At 42.7% G+C, this 20047-nt stretch overlaps 5 protein-coding genes and 2 non-coding genes across 7 annotated transcripts; 1 reads left to right on the forward strand and 6 right to left on the reverse strand.

Annotated features, from left to right (window-relative positions):
- Positions 1 to 1185: 1185 nt before the first annotated feature.
- On the reverse strand, positions 1186 to 1560 carry LOC133112058 (histone H2B-like). The gene has a single exon (XM_061222743.1). It carries the CDS (start codon positions 1558 to 1560, stop codon positions 1186 to 1188), a length of 375 nt encoding a protein of 124 aa, XP_061078727.1.
- A 7923-nt stretch (positions 1561 to 9483) lies between these two features.
- Positions 9484 to 10110, reverse strand: LOC133111741 (histone H1-like). The gene has a single exon (XM_061222303.1). It carries the CDS (start codon positions 10108 to 10110, stop codon positions 9484 to 9486), a length of 627 nt encoding a protein of 208 aa, XP_061078287.1.
- A 3207-nt stretch (positions 10111 to 13317) lies between these two features.
- Positions 13318 to 13781, forward strand: LOC133111406 (histone H2B 1/2-like). Its single transcript, XM_061221740.1, has one exon. The coding sequence runs from the start codon at positions 13318 to 13320 to the stop codon at positions 13690 to 13692; it is 375 nt and encodes a 124-aa protein (XP_061077724.1). The 3' UTR covers positions 13693 to 13781.
- Positions 13782 to 14469: 688 nt separating this feature from the next.
- LOC133111114 (histone H4) lies at positions 14470 to 14781 on the reverse strand. The gene has a single exon (XM_061221267.1). The coding sequence runs from the start codon at positions 14779 to 14781 to the stop codon at positions 14470 to 14472; it is 312 nt and encodes a 103-aa protein (XP_061077251.1).
- Positions 14782 to 17358: 2577 nt separating this feature from the next.
- LOC133111115 (histone H3-like) lies at positions 17359 to 17952 on the reverse strand. The gene is made up of 2 exons (XM_061221268.1): positions 17945 to 17952; positions 17359 to 17755 (listed from the first exon to the last, which is right to left on the reverse strand). Exons 1-2 carry the CDS (start codon positions 17950 to 17952, stop codon positions 17359 to 17361), a joined length of 405 nt encoding a protein of 134 aa, XP_061077252.1.
- Positions 17953 to 19602: 1650 nt separating this feature from the next.
- On the reverse strand, positions 19603 to 19684 carry trnas-aga (transfer RNA serine (anticodon AGA)). Its single transcript has one exon. It is a non-coding gene; the product is annotated as a tRNA-Ser (tRNA).
- Positions 19685 to 19787: 103 nt separating this feature from the next.
- Positions 19788 to 19870, reverse strand: trnal-cag (transfer RNA leucine (anticodon CAG)). Its single transcript has one exon. It is a non-coding gene; the product is annotated as a tRNA-Leu (tRNA).
- Positions 19871 to 20047: the final 177 nt, after the last annotated feature.

A 20047-nucleotide genomic window follows, 5' to 3' on the forward strand; every position in this document is an offset into this window, starting at 1 on the left:
ACTCAAGTAGTTATGTGAAATTAATGAAGAAAATTGAACAATACAATCTTATAAACGAACACAAACCATAAAATAACAACATATCATATGAAGAACACAAAATGTGACCAAAAGTAACACCAGTTACATAAGTAGCATCTTTGGATGTATAAAATATATAAGATGTAAGATGTATGAAGTGCGAAGGCACATTTTCGCTTAGGTTGAAAATCTCCTTTTGTCATTATTAGTCTCCTTATCTTTTGGTGGCTTTCAGAATCCCTGTAACCGCTTATGTTCTAGGCTATTGTCAGTTCTATCTCATACTCTAATTCAGAAACATTTCTCTAGATTAGTGAAACATAGCCTAGCCTACGAGTGTTGTCTGTCGATAATAAAGAAATTGAAAATGTGATGAATTAATGTATAATTGTGTATTTGAACAGCTTGTTAATAACTCAGATTTATAAACAAATGTAGTAGCCTACACTGCAACACTTACTTACCACCTGTAAATAGTTGAAATACAATTCCAGAAATTCGACCAAAATCTAAAAATATTTGTATTTATTTAAATTAGAAGAGATGGGAACAGCCTATTTCAACATTTTAAAGACAGTACTATGGACATATCAGATACCCATGTTCCATACACATTTATTCAGAATCAAGAATTACTTAAATTATTGGGACTAAATAATACTACATGTTCTATTATACCACCCTAAACTATTTTATTGGGCAATGAAAACAGTTCATACCTAGTTTCATGAAACATTGCATGAATAGAAGATGACACTCAATGGAAGAGTGGAAAGACATAAGATTCAAAAGAGAATAGGAAGGATGAGAAATGCATTTGCACATATGGGCCTAAATGGCATATAAGAGACTGGTGGAGCATGTAATGTTCTCTTGCCCAAAATATAATTGAGATTCCTAAGTAAATTACATTTTCCAATGAAATACCGATGAACGCCATTCACATGTGTTCTTTTCTGTAAAGTGTTTTTTTTTTCCATGTTAAATGTGTTTTTATACATATCAATTATTTCCAGTTGGTGGCAGCAATTACCCACAAAGCTGGCTATTAACAAACGGACTCTCATTTGTACATCCACAGAAGTTTAAGAAATTAGATCGTGCCTCTTAGTTGTTGTCGGTGGCTCTTAAAAGAGCCTTTGGGTAAAGCATCACTGCGATAGTTTACTTGGAGCTGGTGTACTTTGTCACGGCCTTGGTACCCTCAGACACTGCGTGTTTGGCCAACTCTCCGGGCAACAGAAGGCGCACTGCGGTCTGGATCTCCCTTGAAGAGATGGTGGAACGCTTGTTGTAGTGAGCCAAACGGGAAGACTCACCAGCAATACGCTCGAAAATATCGTTGACAAATGAATTCATGATCCCCATGGCTTTGGAAGAGATACCAGTGTCAGGATGCACTTGCTTTAAAACCTTGTACACGTAGATTGCGTAGCTTTCCTTCCTGGACTTTCTGCGTTTCTTTCCGCCTTTCCCGGCAGTCTTGGTCACGGCTTTCTTTGAGCCCTTCTTGGGCGCGGACTTCGCTTGCTCAGGCATTTCACACGTTAGAATGAAGAGAACGCGATCCGGTCTCGCACTTCAACTGTCTGCCCAGGGATCTATGCTAATTTACATGCCCTTTTTACCGGTGACGTCAGATGAATTCTCATTGGAAGCTGTGTGTCCACGATATTATTTTCAAAATGTATTGGTTGAATGTGGCGGGTCTGCAAAAAACTCTTTTGAACGAAGGAACCACCCATTTTCCCCTCGTTTGTCATACATTCTTATATTTTTGTACAATCTTAATGGATGCTACTTTTATTGCAGTTGCCTACATTCTAAGTCTATTACACTCTCCCTTTCACGAATAGTTTGCTGAAAACAAATTTCACATAAAAACGTGCAACTTGCCTGTGCCGAACAATAGGATACACATAGGGTTTTCTACAAACGCTAAAGCTTTAAAGGCTCGAATTCAGATTCATATACAAATATTGTAATACATGGTTTATTGTTTCTTGCTCAGTACATTCAGGATAAAGATAGTCAGTTGTTAAAACGGCTCCATTTTACAATGTGTCTCACAGGAAGTCTATTCAATTTAACAAAATCCACATTTGTATGGTCATGAATACCAAGTAATCGTACTTCAAAGGCGCGTTCACAAAATTTGTGATGAGCATACATTGACGCCCCTAAAACACTATATGGAATTTCGGCTTTTTAAAGAGAGAGGGGGCAGCACGGATGGTGCATTACATTACATTACATTAATGGCATTTGGCAGACACTCTTATCCAGAGCAACGTACAACAAAGTGCATACCCATAACCAGGGATAAGTGCGCTGAAAGACCCTAGAGGGAAATACAATTTCAACTGCTACCTGCACAACAAAGACCAGGGCCTATTTGATTTTTTTTTTAACAAACAAACAAACAAACAAACAATGCAAAAGTATGACCAAACCTCTTAACTAGCCAAACACTGCTTACCTAGCCAACTAAAAATACTGATACACAAACAGGTAATCATAGAAAGACAACAATTAAGGTTCACAGGGAGGTAGGGAGGGATGGGGAGAGGTGCTGCTTGAAGAGGTGCGTCTTCAGTTTGCGCTTGAAGGTGGGAAGAGATTCTACAGTTCTGACCTCAACGGGGAGTTCGTTCCACCACCATGGAGCCAGAACAGACAGTAGTCGTGAGCGTGAGGTGGAAGTTCGGAGAGGGGGAGGTGCCAAGCGGCCTGTGGAGGCTGAACGAAGAGGTCTGGCAGGGGTGTAGGGTCTGATGATTTTTGTAGGTAAGCTGGGGAAGACCCCTTAACTGCTTGGAAGGCTAGCACCAATGTTTTGAATTTGATGCGAGCCATGACAGGCAGCCAGTTGAGGGAAGTAAGCAGGGGGGTGACGTGAGTATTTGGGAAGGTTGAAGACCAGACAAGCTACTGCATTCTGGATAAGTTGGAGGGGTCTGATGGCGGACACTGGGAGGCCAGCCAAGAGGGAATTGCAGTAGTCCAGGCGAGACAGAAGCATCGCTTGGACCAGGAGCTGGGTTGAGTAGGGGGCCACAAATTTTGTCCAATCTTCACCAAATTTGGCACAGATGTGCTTGTGTGTTTGATTGCTAGTTTTAATATACATTCAATGTACATTTGAATGTTCACAAAGACACATTAAAAAGTAGCTTTAGCAGTCATATAATGATGAAAAAAATCAGATCATGTGTAAGTATTTTAAGTTTTCATCTTTTCTCAGCCACCTTTTATGTAGCCTGAAATTGATTTCCGTGGCCTTTATAAGGTATTTAAGGAGTGTCTCTCCCCTTCTACAATCTATATCCAATGTCATTCTCCCTTTTCTCTCCTCTCTAATCAACACCTCCCTCTCTTTCGGCACCATGCCCTCTTCCCTGAAGAGGGCCAGAGTCACTCCCCTGCTCAAAAAACCTTCTCTTGACCCCTCTGCTCTGAGCAACTACCGGCCTGTCTCTCTTCTTCCCTTTCTCGCCAAAACTCTGGAATGGGCGGTCTGCTCCCAACTGTCCACTTGTCTTCTTCACAACAATCTCCCTGACCCCAACCAGTCCGGCTTCAAGAGTGGCCACTCCACTGAGACCGCCCTGCTCACGGTCACTGAGACACTCCACTCTGCTTAAGCCAAATCCCTCTCCTCTGTCCTCATCTTCCTCGACCTGTCGGCCGCCTTCGATACAGTCAACCATGAGATTCTGCTCTCATCGCTGTCTGGGATGGGTGTCACAGGGTCTGCACTTGCTTGGTTTTCCTCCTACCTCTCTGGTCACTCCTACCAGGTGACTTGGAGGGGCTCAGTCTCTGACCCTCACCCCCTACAAACTGGAGTCCCGCAGGGCTCAGTTCTTGGTCCTCTCCTCTTCTCTCTATACACCATGTCTCTTGGTTCTGTTATCTCTTCCCATGGCTTTTCTTACCACTCTTTAGCCGATGACACCCAACTCTTTATTTCCTTCCCTCCCGACACCCAAGTCACCACATAGATCTCTGCCTGCTTGGCTGATATATCTGCGTGGATGACTTCCCACCACCTGAAGCTCAACCTTGCCTAAACTGAGCTTCTCTACATCCCTGCTAAGTCCTCTCCGTCAATCGACCTCTCACTGACTGTTGAGGACTTTGTAGTTTCCTCCTCCCGTACGGCAAAGAATCTTGGGGTGACTCTTGATAACAGCCTCACCCTGACTCCACAAGTATCCTCCACTGCCAGAACCTGCAGGTTCTTTCTGTATAATATATACCGTATCCGTCATCTCCTGACGGAGAAAGCCACCCAGCTCCTAGTCCAGTCCAAAACACACCTTTTCAAACTCTACCTTAGTCCTCCTTCCTGATTTCCCCCGCCCCCCCTTTCTGATATCCCTATCCTCCTTGTCTAAACCCCCCCCCCCCCAAAAAAAAAAAAAAAAAGATGGATGTGATGCTTTGACTTGTGGAAGAATCTATGCACTTGTAAATCGCTTTGGATTAAAAGCGTCTGCCAAATGACTAAAATGTAAAATGTAAAAATGTCATTATTTGCTCTGATTTGATTTGTGCGACCGCCCTTTGTTCACGGTTCATTGATATTTATCAGCATCCACACATGTCAACTGCTGTTTGATAATTCTGGTGGCAAAGTTTCCAAACAGCAACCTTTTAATCTATCGACAGCAAACTTGAACATAGACTCAGTATTTTTTTTACATCTGGGGGTGGCACAATAAATATAAACATGCTTTGCCCAATAACTGTTGATGTGTTTTGGTTGATTTGATTTGAACGATGAAGCTTCTTCACGCCACCTGTTGCTGGCGTGCTCTTTGGTTAGACTTTGATGGTGGTGGGGTTGGTTTATTTGGGCAAGAGGGAGATTGGGCCTGGCTGGGATTTCTGGGGTTTCTTTGGGGTTTGGTTGCACCTTGGCTAGTTTAGCTTGACGTGATATTGCTGAGTTTGTAGGCTGGGGAACTGCTTCTTTTGGGGATTTCAGTCTTTTGCCCTTTTTTGTTTTTGCTTTTTGCCATGGAGTGATAGTGTCCTCTGAGTCTGTGGTTGAGGAGTCTGACCCCTCCACCATAATGGAGACGTCGGAGTCAGGCTTCTCCTTAACGGTGATGATTACGGATTGGGTGACCAGGGGGGCTGTGATGTTGGGTTTGAGGGTTTGTGCTGCAGGGATGCTCGGTGTTTGAATGTGTGTCTTGCCAGGCTGGGAAGGGGTTGGAGTGAGAAGGCTTGCAGTAGACATTGGTGCTGGGTGGGCAGTCAATGGCGGTGGAGGGGGCGCGGTGCTCTGGGCCCTGTTCGTGTAGTCCCAGAAGATATGCCCCCTCACCCCGCAGAGATTACGGGGCCTTGGATCACGGCACGCCCTGGTCTCGTGCTCGCTGCCACACGACTTGCACTTGACCACTGTGCAGGCTGCGGCCAAGTGACCCAACTCGCCGCAGTTCCTGCACAGCTTGGGCATGCCGTGATAAAACACCAGGCTCCGGTGTCTCCCCAGCGTGATGGTGCTGGGGATGTGACATACCCCCAAACTGCAGAGGGGTCAGGCTTAAGTTGGACCAGCTATTTCCTGGCCCCGGTCCAGACTCACATCGTGGTCCTGTACAGTTTCATTATAAAACTGCACAGTGACCACTTTGTTTTCTGTGTCAGACAGGGGCTCAACATCAAAGTTGCTGAGGGGAGCCTTGTCCTTCCCCTCTCTAAAGAGGTTCCAGAACCTCTCCAGGACACTAGCGTTCGTGAAGCTAATTTTATTTATTTATTTATTTATTTTCCAGATTTTTTCCTTTTTCTCCCAATTTGGTAGCCAATTGTACCTCGTCTGATTCAATTGGAGGTAGTCGTATTAGATGTACCGCCCGTACCCTGTCCCTCGGCGGCCCGAATGAGAGCGACACGCCTTCTTCAAGCCGTCTCGTCTCGTGCCCGTTGCCGTGATTCCGAGGCGCCCGAGGTGCTTATTGTGCGGCGATCTAATAACCCTGCCAAGTCCCTCCCTCTGGAGCAGCGAGCCAATTATTGCTGCCCCACGTGAGCCGGCCAAACTTGGCTTTTGGCAGGACCGAGAATCGTGAAGCTAATCTTAAAAAGATCAGCATTTCAACACAAAGCCCATGGCTCGCTGAAGGAAATTCCAGGTGGGTCATACTCTACTCTCCTGTCCACTCACTTTTGGGGCAGTAGCTCCATTAGGATCCAGACAGGGATGGCAGAGTTGGATCCGGTCGGCGCTGTCTCGTCTAGGGAGGTTCCTGCCTGCTCCTCAGCCTCGTCCTTCGGGGAGCCTCCATGGGGAGCTGCTGCAGAGCCTGGAAGACCAGAGGGAGAGCGCAGGGAGAGGGGCGAAGGCCCAGCGAAGGGAAGCTGGCGCTGGCCCAGAGAGCAACCCTATCCGGGAGATCTCTCCGGGCAGCTCTGGCACTCCCCTCTGGTCCTCGGCAAAAGGCTGAACGGCGGTCAGGCCACTGGTACCTGCCTAGCCCCAAAACGCAGTCGGTCCGGCCTGGTCCGCCGGTCTGTTGATCCACCGAAGCCGCGGTCAAGCCACTGGTACTCCGGTTTCATCAACAGACCTTCACAGAGAGAGGGAGACAGGGAGCAAAGAAGAGAGAGAAAGAGGGACACTCCGCTCAAAATGCCTCAGCACCTGCAAGCCCAGTGTCCTCCACTGTTTTACCAGGTGAGGGCACTGTGTTAACACAAGCTGAAGAGAACAGCACAGTACTTCTGAATTGAATCAAGTGCATGGAATCTAAAGAAAACAATCACATGCATATCAATATAGAAAATGAACATAAAGGCCACGCATTGCTTCTATATATCATCATCATTGTCCATGGCATGTTTCATTAGCCTTTGATGTATATATTGTCGCCTTCAGTCAGAAGTTATTTGCTGGAAAGCAACATTACTAGAAATAACATTCTGGTTAAGAACCAGTGTAAACTTGATTTCCACAATTGTATTGTCCGGACATATTGTTATGTTTGGGGGTATGTGTGCTTCTAGTCTCGCCCTGCAGGGGGAGCCAGGAGGTGTACCCTGCACTGATTACTAACCCGCCACACCTGCCATAGGCTGGAGTATATAAACTCCTCCCCTTCCGCCACATGCTCTCTCTCTTTGTCTTGGCAGCCAGCTCTGCAGCAGCAGGGCCTTCAACTGCCACCAGTGTCTTTTGATCAGTTCATAGTTCCTGTGTTACAATAAATGTAGTTCTTTTCAAACACATTAACTGTGTCTGTTTCCCTGAGCCAGGGTTGTAACAATATACAATGGGACAAATAATGTCTACATCAATACTTGTCTTTATAAATTCCACAAATGATTACAAACAAATGTATTTACTTTTCTTTTATTTCGTTTTGTTGTCCCCTGTTTTTGTTCTTCATTTCCATGTTTATTTTTGTGAAAGTAAATCATTTGTGTGCACAGTCCTGTGGAATTGCTACTTATTCCTCATTGCACATGATCACAAGGGCGATGCATTAAATAACCAATAACTGGTTGCCTAAGGGCGGCACGGATGGTGCAGTGGGTAGCACTGCCGCCTCACAGCAAAGAGGTCCTGGGTTCGAATCCCCGTCGGCCGGGGCCTCTCTGTGCGGAGTTTGCATGTTCTCCCCGTGTCTGCGTGGGTTTCCTCCCACAGTCCAAAGACATGCATGTTAGGCTGATTGGAGAGTCTAAAGTGTGTGAGTGTGTGAGTGTGTGAGTGTGTGAGTGCCCTGCGATGGACTGGCGACCTGTCCAGGGTGTATTCCTGCCTTTCGCCCAATGTATGCTGGGATAGGCTCCAGCCCCCCTGTGACCCTGTTCAGGATAAGTGGGTTCAGATAATGGATGGATGGATGGTTGCCTAAGACAGGGTGAACTCTCTATGGTTTACAAACTGAAGGCAACCATGTACAATTCATCAACATAAACATTCAGTTTGAAGGGACAGCATAGATCACATGCATATTAAACAAGGGAATTTAGCCTTTAACTGGAGAAACTTGGTGGCTATTAAAATAGCCTTTTGGGTAATTTGATAATATAACGTTTTGAGGACAGGACATTTACCCATGTTGCCTAAGACCAGATACTAACACTAACTGAAACTAGACTAGAATACTTACACTAACTAGAGACCAGGACAAATACAGGGAGATTGTTAAAACAAAGTATAAGTTGAGAAGGTAAAAGCTACCCTTATTGTGACAGGATTACTGTAATATTACTTAAAAAATACCATGATGTGAGTTAGGCTTGCAGACTTTATTCACCTTTAGATGCTTTTTTTACATATTTGCATTTGGTGGACTCAGTCATCCCTTTTGTTTCTGCCACAGATATTTCTAGGTAGCGATCGTGTTCAGCCCTATTGAGATATACTTGTCCTATAATTGCTTGTCTTTCCTTTAAAGTTGTGAGCTTAGAGTATAGAGGCAGGGACATATAAATTAAAATTACGTGTTATTTACTTGTATGATTCCAACAATACACAACGTGAGCTACCTCGTAACTTTCAGTCAAAGCTGCGCAGTTCAGTTTCATATCAATTGGCGGAAATGAGATCTGAAAAGCTAGTTGAGTTCAGAAATACAGTGGATGATTTGGATTGTTCTGATAATTATATTGTCTCTGGTTTCTATAGTTGCTAGTCAGAGGCTGTGATTCAAGCAGGAATGCCATATGTATATATATATATATATATATATATATATATATTGAACCTTGTCCCGCCCAATAAGCCGCCCTTTATAGTATGCATTTATTGACCGGCCCAAACGTACCGAAGTAGTCGAGCACATCAAAAACCAATTATATATTATGATTCTTGATGGATGCTTGGCTCCCTGAATTGCGTTAGCTAGTGTTAAGTTGTCATAACCTTTCTTTGTAATAAGCTCATTTAAACCAGGCATACAGAAAGCTATATAAGACTGCCGAGGTTTAATAAAAAAAAAACGAATTAAATCAGTCGAGGTTGGCAATTTAAAATCATTTTCCATCTAAAAAAAAAAAAAATCATTCAATTATATCCTCTTGGCAAACATTTAGATCAACCTTGAAACCAGTAAGCCCGTTTGATCACATGGTACTTGTATGGACTACTTATTCAGAATAATGCCTGGGTGAGCTAGCGAATGCTTCATAAAATCTATATTTTAAAAGGAGAACATCTTACGGTCTGTTAATTGAACAATCTGAAGTGTATGTATATATATATATATACATGTGTGTGTGTGTGTGTGTGTGTGTGTGTGTGTGTATACACACACATATGTATGAAGTGTATAAATATGCTTATCAATGAATATGATCAATTCCGAGTGAACATCACCAAGGATCTCGAACCTATAACCAGGGAGAAAAATGGAAAGAACTTGCACGTTCAAAGCATTTTGGATGGCTCTTAAAAGAGCCTTTTATATTAGTGAAAAAACGAAATAGTGCACGTTCTCACTTCTTCCTCGGAGCAACTTTCTTAGCTTTGGCGCTCTTGGGTTTGGCAACTTTTGGCTTGGCCGCCTTTGTTTTCTTAGGACTCTTGGTCACCTTCTTCGCCGCTGCTGCCGGTTTCTTGACTTTTTTCGGACTCTTGGTCGGCTTCTTAGCCGCTGTCGTCTTCTTGGCTTTCTTTGGGCTCTTCTTCGCCTTCGGTGTAGCGGGCTTCTTCGGTGACTTTTTTGCCGCAGCCTTCTTTGCTACCGGCTTTTTAGCCGCAGCAGGCTTCTTAATCTTAGGGGCTACCTTCTTGACAGGCTTCTTTTCAAGCGGGTGGTTCTTGTTAAGCTTAAACGAACCAGAGGCACCGGTTCCTTTAGTCTGAAGCAAGACACCCTTTGTCACCAGGCTCTTAACAGCCACCTTTACCCGCGAGTTGTTCTTCTCCACGTCGTAGCCGCTGGCAACCAGAGCTTTCTTCAAGGCAGCCAAGGAAACTCCGCTCCTCTCCTTGGAAGCAGAAATTGCCTTCACGATTAATTCGCCAACGCTGGGCCCCACTCTCTTGGACTTGCTTGCTTGTTTCTTCTTAGAAGCTTTAGCCGGGGCGGCTGCCGGGGGAGCTGGAGCAACTTCTGCCATTTCTCAGATTCTCTCTTTTCACACTTACGGTTAGTGATTACGTTCCGTTTCTGCTGACCGAGCGACAGGGGGGAATGGACTTAAATGCTACATGAGGACCATATAGACTCAGCCAGCCCGGTACAGCCTCTCTCAGCTCCTGAACTCGGTTCACTTGTGTTTTCTCTTCACCGATAGTGATGAAATAACACAATGTGCAGTTATTTTACAAACAAAAAAACACCGGGAATGTCCACCAAAGGCCCCTCTATCAACAAATTAACTTCTGTGTCCTGAGCAATATTGCCGTTTTTTTCTCCAGCATGTCCAAACATCGCCACTTACACGTCCAAGTACTCGTTAAATGTGCTTCTCACACTCGAATAGCCTTTTGGAATGACCTAACATGTCATGCACATGCTTTTTTTTTTGTTAATTAATGACAAAAGCTCCGTGTGAAACAGAAACTATTAAATGACTCGTTACATACCCAAGTGAGACTTTAAAGCAGGACTTACATTTTTGACTGTAAAGCACAGCACAGCACACATCTATGCTGAGTTTTCATCAAAGTTGCTGCATATCAACATTTGCTAAATCAACAATTGTGGTTCTGAAACCATGGTTTATAGCAAACTTATTTTCTATATCGTCATTAGTACATACTGCTATGTGAATAGGTCCGCTCCACGTATGAAATGTGATCTTGTTCAAGTCATGCCTCATACGCTTTTTCTGATGCCTCCCCCTTGGATGTTTAGGTTTATTTCACTGTTTGTGGAACTCGCCCCTTTCATCCATAATAGCATGAAATGTAGCGCCTTTTGGGGGAAATAAGGATATTACACAGTAAAAACGCAAGCCATCGAATCAAAATAATAAAGACCAAAAAAAAAAAAAAAAAAAACGAACTTACAAGAGTTGGAACTGTTCGATGTATTTCCAACAAATTATCCTCCAACCGTCGTTATAGAAAGCATTTTTTAAGTACTATAATTTAGTGCTGTAAAAGATTCAATCAAAATTGCTCTAACTCATGTTGACTATATTCTTTTTCAATAACATGGACGTGAGTTCAGCAATCATTTCAAGTAACTCACCAAATTGGATTGAGTTTCCTGATCTCTTGAACATTTTACGTGTTTCCCAAAAGCTGTTGTGGTAATTATTTTTCAAGAATTACATCAGTTACCTCTTCAGGCATTGGAAGCCAGTGAGTTTTTCACTTGGGAAGGTACCACGTCTTTTAGAGTATTTGTTAAAGAGCTGCTTTGAAATAGGTGAATACTAAATACTGTCTAAAGTTAAATGACAAGAGGGAGACAATTGAGAAGAAAATACATATTTTCTGGTTTTGTTTAGCATGACCATGAATCGCTTGCAAATTGTATTTCACTGATCAGCGGGGCTTAAGCTATCCTTAACTCTGATCTCATCTGAAGGGGTTTTCACGATGTTTCATACATCCTACCAGAAATGAGAAAGATGGAAAAAAGAAAGAAAAAAAAACATCCAAATGATTTATTGGGCTCTGAAACGCTCTGAAAAGTTTAACGCCAAGATTAATTAATTGTCCCCACCATTTCTCCGGCCTCCAGTGACACATAATCACTTGTTCTGTTCTCAAGAAAACCTTCCAAATGTCCATAACGAGACACACACCGTGGGTAGGCTTGTGTAACCTGTAAACTGCTGTACGCTGGTAAACTATGCGGTCCTGCAAGATGAGAATGCGGCAACGGAGAACACTTGGTGGATAGGCTAGTTCAGTTTTTTCATTGCTAAATGTGCGATTTGTAGAATTTTTTGGTTATGACGCATTTGCAAAAAGTAAATCATGCACACATGCACTTGATGACATTTCGGAGAATATATACTCTACCTATGTGTTCAGGTGTGTTTGCAATAGAGAACGAAAATGTCACTAAACGTGTGTGCTAACGATTTGTACTTTCATAACTCTATTGTAAGTTGTTTTTCAGCCTTTTGCCCCTTGTATTGTTTACCTTTTAACTAGTACTTGAGTCAACTAGAATTTGTATTTGTCTTGGTACTGTAGTTGCTCAAGTTGTAGCTGGTATGGTAGTTCCAGATTTGGCCTTTCAACCTTGTGTACGGGACATATGTGCATGGCCTGACGAACAATCATATATGAATTGTTCCTTATCTGACGTGTTCGGTCGTTTGTTGTATGACAGTGATGCACTGTTTTGTACTTCGCTTTCCAAAGAAGTGTCTGCTACATAAAATGTCATATACTGTTACATACTTTCTCGTTTGCCAGTGCAACGTTTGCCAGTGCGCGTTACTAAATGCGAAATACTAATGTTGCCAGTAAATAATGGCGACTTCGCCATTAGACTTTCTTCATGGACATGGTAACATTTTATTTTGAACCTGAGGGTACTGGTAACAGTAACTTGCTACATAGTCTTAACTTGATTTTATGTCGCTGCGCTTAGTAGGGAAGTAGTCGATTTACACTTTTATTTCAGACATAATCCACAAGGCTGTAAGAAGTTGAGCAGATGAAAAACTTGTGTAATAAAAAGGAAACTTCTAAACCAAATGTAGCGATAAATGTTGTAGCCTGAAATATGCTTTTAACGTTTGCAGAAACCCTCTTATAGAATTTATATTGTTTGGACTGCACAGGCAAAAATGAGTACGTTTTTATGTGAGTATTGAATCATTGCTCAAAGTGATAATGTTATAGACTTAGAATGCTGGTAACTGCAAAAATGTACATTCAGAATTAATACAATTTGAGAAATGTAAGGAATTAGGAGACTTAATACAGCTCTGATGACGTATATATAAACGGCAAAACATTATGTCGACGTCATCAAGCACTCGCAAGACAGCAATGGAGAAACTCTCAGTTGTGTAGGATAATATTCTTACAAACAAGTAATATACGTAACACGTCGTTAGAAAACAGACTGTGTAATTGTTTTCCCATGAGAAGATTATATATATTGTTACGTTTTTCTCGATGGGAATTCCCATTGTTTCAAAGTTTCAGTCGAAGGGACGTATATATATTTGTGGTGGACGGGACATAAACGCTATTTGCCCGCGTAGATCAGCCAATAGAGTATACTTGCGGCTTCCAATGAGAATCGGTGAACGTCACTCGATAAGAAGAGGCTGAATATTTGCATACTGACCTTTTATAAAGCTGGCGCACGGATGACGCGGGAGTATTCATCTGCACTCTCTGGAAAGATGCCTGAGCCTGCCAAGCCCGCGCCTAAAAAGGGTTCGAAGAAAGCGGTCAGCAAGACCGCAGCGAAAGGAGGAAAGAAGCGTAGAAAGACCAGGAAGGAGAGCTACGCTATCTACGTGTACAAGGTCCTAAAGCAAGTGCATCCTGATACTGGCATTTCGTCTAAAGCCATGGGCATCATGAATTCGTTTGTCAACGATATTTTTGAGCGTATTGCTGGTGAGTCTTCTCGTTTGGCTCACTACAACAAGCGTTCTACCATCACTTCAAGGGAGATTCAGACTGCCGTGCGCCTTCTCCTGCCTGGAGAGTTGGCCAAACACGCAGTGTCTGAGGGTACCAAGGCCGTGACAAAGTACACCAGCTCCAAGTAAACTACCGCAGTGATGCTTTACCCAAAGGCTCTTTTAAGAGCCACCCATGTTTTCATCGAAGGCAAAAATTATTTCCATGGAAATTGAGGTACGAGATGTATTGTAACCGTCTTTGAAGACATGTCATCAGTCGTAGCATACTTTGCATCTAAGTGCGTCTAGTCAACATGCCGTTTTATTAAGCTAGTGTTTGAATGCAATTTCATACCCCATTAAAGCAGGAAAAAAGAGGACTTCAATATATACATATCCCCTATTTTTAGCAAACGTGGTCCGCGTGTTTTGTAATTTGTTTAACTCCAATTAAGCATTAACTGGATAATAAACATGACTCCTGCCAGCCAAGTCTTGATTGTGGATGTCTTCCATGAACTACAACCGACACGAGAACGACTCAGAATAATCGAAAAAGGTGAAACAGACCTGCACACTAAACACATTGATCAGGTTCTCACCACCTCATGCGTTACCAATACGTCGGCGAACACAAAAGAGCGATTATCCACCAATACGCTTGAAATATATATATTTTTAAAAACCGAAAAAACCGCAAGCGACTATTGGTGAGTTTAATTGCGGCTTGCAGTAAAGTTTCACTGCTTGGGCATTCGTTCCCCGCCACAAGCAAGAAGGCAGAGAAAAAAAAGCACCTGGTCGTAAAAAGACACCATTAACGGGATTAGCAAAACAAGGAAATTCTACTTTTAATCGTCCACATGGGCGGCTCTTAAAAGAGCCTTTGGGTAATTTCAGAAGGCATTTACGAAGTGTCAACATTTATCCACCGAAGCCGTACAGAGTGCGACCCTGACGCTTCAGAGCATAAACTACATCCATAGCGGTCACGGTCTTTCGCTTTGCGTGTTCAGTGTAGGTGACAGCATCGCGGATCACATTCTCCAAAAACACCTTCAGGACTCCACGAGTCTCTTCGTAGATCAGACCAGATATACGCTTGACTCCTCCACGGCGAGCCAAACGACGAATCGCAGGCTTTGTAATACCCTGGATATTGTCACGCAGAACTTTGCGATGACGCTTAGCGCCCCCTTTACCAAGACCCTTTCCACCTTTACCGCGACCAGACATGATTCAAATTATGCGTTATCACTTCTCGAAAATACGTGTCACCTTCCAAAACACACATATATCTGCGCCAAGACGACCTGATTGAAGCCATGCGCCAAAAAGCCCAGCAAAAAGCTCCAGCAAAAAGCTCCAGCACTCCCAATCTCGCGAGGTATTTGGGGATTTTCTGCAGGGCAAAGAAGTCGTTTGAAGAAAAAAAACATCTCCCAGAGCAGTGGTTGCCAAACTCGAAATAACAAATTTACAAAAATATTAATGGCCAAAGATGCTACTTATGTTACTGGTGTTACTTTTGGTCACGTTTTGTGTTCTTTAAAACTTCGTATGATATGTTGTTATTTTATGTTTTGTGTTTGTTTATAAAATTGTATTGTTCAATTTTCTTAATTTCAGATAACTACTTGAGTGAAAACAAACATATTGTAGTATCTGTTTAAAAGGATTATAAAATCCTAAATAGTTATTTTTATTAATCTTTTTTTTTTTTACATAGGTTTAGCTTTGATAATTCGTTTTTTTTAAAGTTAATTAAATATAAATATAAATTCATATAGAAGATAGACAATACTGTAAAAATGAACATTTTATGGAGTAGTAATACCAGTGATACTCTAATTGTGAAAATCTGTTGAGATAACATGTTCCAAAACAGACAGAAATATATATTTTTTTTATGGAAAGAAATTGAAGTTTTTATTTCACCTGATTTAATATTTAAAATGAAGCATAATCCAATTATTCTACACCAAAATTGAAATGTCCCAAATCTTTTGAGTGACACCCTGATTGTACTGCCTAGCCCATGGTGAGACCATTGTATAGCACCCAGGGACTTTTTTACATAACACTTATGCCTCGGCAAAGGGTTTTCTGGTAAAGTGGAACATTTTTTGGCAAATTGGTCTTTAAAAGGATTAATTCATTAATTCAAGAATTCATTTAAAGTTTGATTAATGACACACCTTGATTTAGAGGCAGACTCAGATGTGGGAAGATGAAAGAGTATTAAGATTGTAGTTGGTTGCTAAGGTGGTGCTAGGGTGTTGCTAAGTTTGTGTTATTACAACTCACTAGCAAGCAAGCTAAACTTAAGATTCAAATGTGTATGATCATTTTGTGCAGTAAGTGAAGTCTGATGTAAGTTTTTCTGTGAGGAAAGTGTTCAGTTAACTTCACTGGTGTTTCTTTCGATAGAAATGTCGGCAGAGCAGAAAACTTTCCTTCAATGGCCACAGTGGCTGGTGCATCCCAAAATTCACCAGTCATTCATTTCACTATTTTACCAGACAGCACTGATTCAATTGAATCCCAACTCTCTAAACCAGCACCATTTTTAAACATACATGTCGCTTTGATCACATTGCTTTTACTTGTTTCTCATCCACGATCACAAATATCACGGAAATTTGACCACTCAATAAATAGGCTTTGCCTTTTTATCTCATTTCCTGCTGCAATTAAGAGATGGGAATGCAGGGACAGACATACAGAACATAAAATAAGCGATTTCCCTGGCTTTCAAACATGCCTCTGCAAGGGTTGGGTCTCATTGATACTTAAGATTGTTTGAATTTTAGTGTACCTTTACTTTACTGTCCTGTACTGTAAATATATTCCCATATGGACCAGATGTAAAATGCTTCTCTGCTGTTTGTAATTGTCTGAATGGAAATCTCATATTTGACAGTGTAGCCCAATTGAAGATTTCGTATGGGTAATTCCATGAAAAAACATTCGCCTCATTGTATTTGTCATTCTGGCGATAGTGCCTCTTATATTATATATTAGGATTGGGAGTATTTCCAGATAGAGTATGGAAATCAGATGATATGCAGGCAATACCCATAGGCATTTCATTCTGTACCCCAGCAACTAATTTTAAATTGGGTTGTATTAAGATTCATTCAAGGCAGTATATCAAAGTTATTTTAAAAAGAAAACTATTTTAATTATGGTTAATAATTTAAAACTATCATTTAATTTTAAATTATTCCATAATTTGGTACCACATATTGGCCATGTTGGTTTGAGTCAAGGCTTTGATGATGATTTTCACTTAGAAACGTACTCTGATAACTACAGACCAACACAAAAGCATGCATGACATTGCAAAGGGATAATTTAACTACGCACAGCTGCATTTGGGACCCAGGAGGTTGGTGGTTCAAGTCCTGGTGTAGCCCCCCTGGAACAAGGACTTGAACCTGTATAGCTCTGGGGGAGATTGTCCCCTGCTTAGTCTGATCAACTGTCATTTGAAAATGTAACATCAGTGCTTATTGTTGAGCCAGTGCAGCAGTCTGGACTGACTCATTTATCTCTGTGAAATTGAATAGCAGATATTGTGAAACAAGAAGGTTTCACATGGATGACTGCTCATGGAAAGGAGCAGAGTAAGGAATCGGTCCCTGTTCAGATCAATGATTCTCTCACCTACAGTCACGCACTGAACCTCCAGTGACATCAACAACCAGAAAACACAAGCCAAAAGAAAATGGAAAATATTGCTGCTCTATCAAGTACTGAGGTGGCTCTTAAAAGAGCCTTTGACTTTTTGGATTCTGTTTGTAAACCACCTTAAGCGCGCTCTCCACGAATGCGGCGGGCCAGCTGGATATCTTTGGGCATGATGGTCACCCTCTTGGCATGAATGGCGCACAGATTGGTGTCCTCAAACAGACCAACCAGATAAGCCTCGCTGGCCTCCTGAAGAGCCATCACAGCTGACCTTTGGAAGCGGAGATCGGTCTTGAAATCTTGAGCGATCTCTCGCACAAGACGCTGGAACGGCAGCTTGCGAATCAACAGCTCGGTAGACTTCTGATAGCGGCGGATTTCTCGTAAGGCTACAGTACCCGGCCTGTAATGATGGGGCTTCTTCACGCCGCCTGTCGCAGGCGCACTCTTACGCGCAGCCTTAGTGGCGAGCTGCTTCCTGGGCGCTTTCCCACCGGTAGACTGTTTCATTGTTTGACTGTTTTGATAGCACGGTTATTTGTCACAAGATTAACTTTGATTTGGTTTTCCTTTCAAAGCGATTTAACCAGAAGGACACTAACGTGGCATCACACCTGACAACACTGCCACTCCTGCTGCCCTCTCATCCTCCTTATCCTTCTCTCACACTCCCCAGCCATCCTCCCCACACTCCCCCCTCTCTGACCTGTACATATCCACTTTTGAGCACCATTCTGTCTCAATATCCTACCCTACTAACCTCTTTATTGCAGTTGTCTATTGTCTTCCAGGGCCCCTGGGAAGTTTCCTTGATAAGCTAGACACCCTTCTCAGCTCCTTCCCTGAGGATGGCACCCCACTGATCCTCCTCGGAGACTTCAATATTCACCTTGAAGCCTCCCAGGCTGCTGCCTTCCTACCACTACTCCATTGCTTCGACCTCTCCCTGCAACACTCTCTCCAACCCACAAGACAGGTGACGTGCCTGACATTGTGTTCATGAGGAAATGCTCATGCTCCAATTTCACGGTTACGTAACCCCTCTGCATAGATCTGATCACCACTTCATCTCCTTCTCCCTTCCCTTCCTTTGCCTCTCTCTCCCATTGGACCACACAACCTACCAGTCTCTCCTGGCAGCATTCTCTTCAGCTGGTATCGCCGCCAAGGTAAAACACTTCATAATGCCAGTTCTAACCCTCGGAAACTGTTCTCTATTTTTTACTTTCTCCTCAGCAGGCCTCCTCCTCCACCTCAGTCTTCCTTCGCTGCTGACTTTTTTGATGAGAAAATAACAGACATCTGCAGGTCCCCCTCTCTGTGCCCCTCTCCCCCTCTAGGCCCATTCCTTCTGTCATGGACTAGCGCTGCGACAAGACTTACACTATTAAAGACATGCCAATAGGGTTGCCACCCATCCTGGACTCCACGGGACTGTAAATAATTAAACGAAATGTCCCGGAATCAAAGTTTTTTCGAGTGTTGCATACATGAGTATTACTTAATGCAATGTAGACAGCGTATCCAGTGTTCGTTCCTAAATGTAATGCAAGAAATGGTGCAGAGACGTTATTAACCTTCACAAATTACACTCATTGTTTGTGTAATGAAAGAGGAATTGAAGAAGTAGCAAAATGTACCTAGAAAGTCGATGTTACCAAACTTGAGCTTGTGTGCTAAAAATGGGGAATGGCCATTTTTTACAGAATCCAATTTCCTGTCCCTGTACCCCCATAGAGACTGGCTGAGATTCTCAAGTACTTATCAAATGTATTTAGTAATAGGACATTACTTCAGTTGGATCAATTTGTGCAGTTAACCTACTGTTGAGGACACCAAAATGCACTTTAAATGCCATTGACATATTTATTAGTGGCAGGAAAAATATTCCAATTGTTACTGGCAGAAATATGTCGACAGTAGCCTTCAGGTAGCTATAAAATGCCTGTATGCGAGATGTAGCAGACTGGTAGCAATTTGATGCAGGAACATAGCAATGCTTTTGTCATATGTTGTGATAGATCATGGCATATTGAAGGAGTAGCAAAATGTACCTAGAAAGCTGATGCTACCAAACTTGAGCTTGTGTGCTTAACAGAGAGTATCTTTCGGCTCCCAACTTGAATTGCAAGGAACTGGCCATATTCAAAACTTTTCATTGAGACCCCAATGAATTTCTAGGGTTAGGTTAGTGAGAAGTACTTTCTTTCCCAAGTTACGGTTCGGGTTCGCATCACAGAGGCTCATTTCGATGAAGCCTCGCAGAGACTGGGTGAGATTCTCAAGTACTTATCAACTGGAGTTAGTAACAGGAGACGCAGAACAATCTGCTGCCAACATGAATTGCCACGAAAACACATTGGACGTAATCGGCAGGATTCGAACCTGCGCGGGGAGACCCCAATGGATTTCTAGTCCATCGCCTTAACCACTCGGCCACGATTACCTGCCTGCCTGCTCACGGCGGCTGTGCTTGAAAAGTTCATCTTCACAAGCACGTCCAGAAACACAACTGAATGCATCTGCTGATGGAAAAGAGCCCCATGGACTGTCAGAAGTGGGATTCGAACCCACGCCTCCAGAAGTGACTGCGACCTGAACGCAGCGCCTTAGACCGCTCGGCCATCCTGACAGGACGGCAGTGGTTTTTTCGGAAGTTTCTTCAGAAGAACCCTGACATTGGCTGCTAATATCAATTACAATGAAAACATTTGACTCATCACCAGAAGGACTTGAACTCAGAGGCTCCCATAGATTTCTACTCAGTGCCTTAAAGAGGCATTGCAGTGTAAATTGTTATTTCATTTGT

This window comes from Conger conger, chromosome 15, assembly GCF_963514075.1.
Source record: "Conger conger chromosome 15, fConCon1.1, whole genome shotgun sequence".
Taxonomy (NCBI): domain Eukaryota; kingdom Metazoa; phylum Chordata; class Actinopteri; order Anguilliformes; family Congridae; genus Conger; species Conger conger.